Source organism: Spermophilus citellus, assembly GCF_964194105.1.
Source record: "Spermophilus citellus genome assembly, chromosome: 6".
Lineage (NCBI taxonomy): Eukaryota > Metazoa > Chordata > Mammalia > Rodentia > Sciuridae > Spermophilus > Spermophilus citellus.
This window is the reverse complement of record NC_138187.1, coordinates 22311501-22316106: the sequence shown is the minus strand read 5'-3', so window position 1 is coordinate 22316106 and position 4606 is coordinate 22311501. Positions and strand designations below refer to the sequence as shown.

The following is a 4606-nucleotide window of genomic DNA, read 5'->3' as shown; positions in this document are numbered from 1 at the left end:
AACTAAAAATATTTTTTTAAAAAAATAAATTAGCTGAGTGCTTTGCATACACTGGAATTGGAACGATAGAGAGAAGATTATCATGTCTCCTGCACGAAGGATGACATGCAAATTCATGAAGTGCTCCATATTTTTAAGAAAATGTGAACTAGCCAGGCATGGTGGAGCACACCTGTAATCCCAGCTACTCCGGTGACTGAGGCAGGATTGCAAGTTCAAGGTCAGCATCAGCCACCAAGTGAGGTTCTCAGCAATTTAGCTAGACCCTGTCTCAAAATAAAGGGCTGGGGATGTGGTTCAGAAGGAAGAGGGAGGAAGAGGAGGGAGGAGGGAGGGGGGGAAAGGGGGAGAAGGAAGAGGGGGAGAAGAAGGAGAAGGAGAATAATTAAAGGTTCCAAATGTAGCAAAAGCTCCAAAGCCATCCCAATCTTTCACCTGCTCTTCTGGGTCAAGTCCCAGGGGTCCAAAGTAGCTGGTTCTTTACCCACAATTCCCTCAAACAGTAGCTCTAATCATTTCCCAGGAAATTTAACTTCCAGGAGGAAATTCTGGCTCCCCTAGGAAACAAAAGTTCAGGAAACATCAGACAGCCCAAGCTAGTACATACCTGAGTATCATTATCTCCATTTTACAGATTATGAAATTCAACTGAGATAAAAGTACACAACTATCATTTTCTTTCATACATTTCTCCCTAAAATGTTAAATTTGGGGGTTTTGGAATTCTAGCTGCCATTATTCTGACACGTACCAGTTAGGTGGCCCACACCTATAATCCTAGCTCTGAAGAAGGCTGAAGCAGGAGGATCACCAGTTAGAGAACAGCGTGGCCAATATGAGACTATCTCAAAGAAAGTAAAGATAATGACATGTGAGTCAGGATCCTAAAGTTCAGGGAAACATGGAGATTTCAGGGTTCTAGAAATCCAAGATTCTAAACCTCTGTACAGTAAATGCAGTATGAACAGTTCCTGTTCTATAGCAGCTGTTGCAAACCTGGAGACATATCACTCAATGAGCACCTCAGCAGCTCATCTTCCAGGCCTCACCTCACTGACCAACTAAAAGATAATATCCTGCATCCCCCATGGAGTAGAGGATTCACTGGGCAGGAACCAACAGCCACAAATGGTTCTTGCCCAAAGCCAACCAGCAGGGGAAGTGATGGGAGTGGGAGGTGCAAGTCCCAGGTCCTGCCCCTCAGCAGACTTCCTGGTTTGCAGGAGGCAGGCAGGGTGAGAGGCAGCTGCAGCAGCCAGGAACCCCAGAGCCATGGGGCGCGGGAGGGACGCCATCCTGGACGCACTGGAGAACCTGACTGCCGATGAGCTCAAGAAGTTCAAGTTGAAGCTGCTATCAGTCCCACTGCGTGATGGGTATGGGCGCATACCAAGGGGGACGCTGATGCCCATGGATGCAGTGGACCTCACTGACAAGCTCGTTAGCTTCTATCTGGAAGCATATGGCACAGAGCTCACGGCGGCTGTGCTACGTGACATGGGCATGCAGGAGATGGCAGAGCAGCTGCAGGAGGCCATGCCCAAGGGTAAGTATGCCCAGCCCCTTCATCTACCAATTTCCTCCACCCAGCCAAACCCGTTTTGCCCTTCCCACTCTTCTGCTTTCTGTTCCCCCTCCATTACAAAATAAATTCTATGCTAGAAAGGGACCTTCCCATTTAGTGTGGAACTTGGCATTCTGACCCAGGGGGCCCTCAGACTCCCAGATAGGGTGGAAATGGAAGTTCATTTTTTTTCCACAGGTTCTGGATCTGTGCCAGCTGGAATCAAGGGCCCTCCTCAGGTGGCAGCCAGGGCAGGTGAGGCTTCCACACCCTATTTGGGGGGGTGGGGATCTCTAGCTCTACCCCATCACTCCCCCCCCCCCTGCCAGAACCTGACTGGGCAAACCCGCCCCACCCGCTACACACACACCTCTGGGGGGGAGCTTGGTCTATCTCACTCCATCTGGAGCCCTGCCGGGTATTTTTGAAGAGTGTTTTTGAAGGGAACAGTGTTCCGGAGGGACAGGCTCAAGCACCTACCCTGGGTGCTGGCTCATCTGTTCTCTCCCCCATCACAGCACACTTTGTGGACCAACACCGAGCAGCACTCATCAATCGGGTTACAAACGTCGATGGGGTGCTGGACGCCCTGTATGGCAAGGTCCTGACTGAGGAACAATACCAGGCAGTGCGGGCAGAGACCACCAACCCAACAAAGATGAGGAAGCTTTTCAGCTTTTCTCCAGCCTGGAATCTGACATGCAAGGATCTACTCCTTCAGGCCCTGAGGGACACCCAGCCCTACCTGGTGACCGACTTGGAGCAGAGCTGAGGCATCTTTCCCATCAACCCATTGCAACTCCAGCTCCCGCCAAGTCATCCCAAATTTCTTAATTTTTGATACACAATATACAAAAAAAAAAAAAAACTTGTAGTTGTGTGGGTTTTTTTTTTCCTCCAGCTCTAAACATGATGTGCAGAGCCATGCTAGAGTTCCTGAAGCCATACAGGCTGAGAGTGTCATAAAGCCTGTGCTTTATATACACAAAGCCCTACAATAAATTCACAGGCTTAAGTTCATTTGACTGTTCATGTTCAAAGGGCATCAAGCTCACCAACTGCTTCCTAGTTCACCATTTTGTGGTTCTTCCTGCGCTACCCAAGTCTGCTCTTGTGATTATACACAAAAAGCCCATGGCCAAGATCACAAAGAGAGGCAAGTATAAAGGATCTAGAGCCATTGGGGACCAGATTTGTCCAAGGCATTTAGAAACAAGACTAACCTACATAGCTTCTGTACATCTTTCACAGAACACAAGCCACACATTAATTCTGGAATTCTTTTGGGCACTGACATAAGTAGCCTTTCTCTGGTAAACCCCATCCCGGAGTTTCAGGAAATGAGTTCTGGTGGCTCCTTTTTCTCTTGATGTCATTTTTGCCTCCAAAGAGAAATATTATTTTCCAAGGAAAAGCATTACAGAGCCTTTCTAGAGGCTGTTTAGGGAACCTAGGGCAACTGAGTACATTTCATACCCAACTCTTCCTGACCTTGAAGGGAGAAATTTGCAAACAGCAGATACCTGAAAGATCCAAATCCACTTTCCTACTTCAATGCCGCACCAGGTATACCTGCAACAGGCCTCCTCTCTAGTCTACCTCCTAGTGGCTGTCACCAAAACTGATGGTGAGGGCTAGGAATTTTTAGCACCGTGGTAGAGCATTTGCCTAGCACATGTGAGGCAGTGGGTTTGAGCCTCAGCATCACATAAACAAATAAAACAAAGGTATTGTGTCCTATACAAAGAAACATAAAAATTAAATAAATTTAAGACTGATAGTGAGCCAAGCATGGTGGCACATGCCTGTAATCCCAGTGGCTCCAGAGGCTGAGGCAGGATAGTGAGTTTAAAGCAAGCCTCAACAACTTATTGAGGCCCTAAGTAACTAAGACCCTGTCTCTAAATACGTAAAAGGCTGGTGGTGCATGCCTGTAATCCCAGCGGCTTGGGAGGCTGAGGCAGGAGGATCGCCAAGTTCAAAGCCAGCCTCAGCATAAGTCAGGCACTAAGCAATTTAGTGAGACATCTCTGCCTCTAAATAAATACATTAATTTATTATTTTAGGGAAGCTGTTTCTTGGGACTCAGCGGGCAGATGCCACTGAATTCAATGGCCCCTACCCAAAAAGCAGGGAGGGGGACTAAGGATGTGGCTCAGAGGTTAAAACCCTTGGGGTCAATCCCCAGTACCAAAAATAAATAAATAAAACTAATGGTGACAAGAGCTGGGCACAGTGGCACATGCCTGTAATCTCAACAGCTCAAGAGGCTGAGGCAGGAGGATGAAGTTTAAAGCCAGCCTCAACAACTTAATGAAGCCCTACAACTTAGCAAAATCCTGTCTCAAAGTTTCCAAAAAAATAGGGCTGGGGTTGTGGCTCAGTGGTAGAGCACTCACCTAGCATGCACCAGGCACTGGGTTTGATCCTCAACACCACATAAATGGAAAATATTGTGTCCACCTAAAAAACTACGTATTTTTTTTAAAGTTTCAAAAAAGTAAGGCTGGGATATAAATAACTCAGTGGCAAAGTACCCCCAAAAAAACTTCACTTACATAACTTCCTTCAAGCCTAGCCTATCTAACCTCTCCCATCCTTTCATCTCAGCAACACGATTTTGTTTAACAATCAGCATCATACATTAAGGACCTATATTCCTTAGCTCAACAACCCTGAAATCTCTGCCTGTCCCTACATGCCCAAAATCAAACTTTTCTCTGGCTCCAGTGGAACTTTGGGTCACAGCAAACCACTTTTCAATGAAGGAGTCTTATGTGATGTACACTAAGTTCCATAAGAGACATCTTCTCAAGCCCCATATAAATGCCATGTTAAACTGGGTGCACTGGCACACACCTGTAATCCCAGCGGCTTAAGAGGCTGAAGCAAGAGAATTGCAAATTCAAAGACAGCCTTAGCCTTAGTTGGTGGAGGGCTTGCATTGCATGCACAAGGTCCTGGGTTCAAACCCCAGCACCACCAAAAAAGGGGGGAAAAGGTTGCAAAGCCAGCCTCAGCAATCTAGCAAGGCCCTAAGCA

General features: G+C 47.0%; 1 protein-coding gene across 2 annotated transcripts; it reads left to right on the top strand.

Moving 5' to 3' along the window:
- The first annotated feature begins 305 nt into the window (after positions 1-305).
- On the top strand, positions 306-2890 carry PYCARD (PYD and CARD domain containing). Of its 2 annotated transcripts, XM_081299553.1 has the most exons (3): positions 306-1546; positions 1763-1819; positions 2083-2890. In XM_081299553.1, exons 1-3 carry the CDS (start codon positions 1273-1275, stop codon positions 2334-2336), a joined length of 585 nt encoding a protein of 194 aa, XP_081155679.1. In that variant the 5' UTR covers positions 306-1272; the 3' UTR covers positions 2337-2890. The 2 variants fall into 2 exon arrangements, with proteins under 2 accessions (XP_081155679.1, XP_081155680.1); XM_081299554.1 differs by lacking the exon at positions 1763-1819 and having other exon boundaries at positions 306-1550; positions 2015-2890.
- The last annotated feature ends 1716 nt before the right edge of the window (positions 2891-4606 follow it).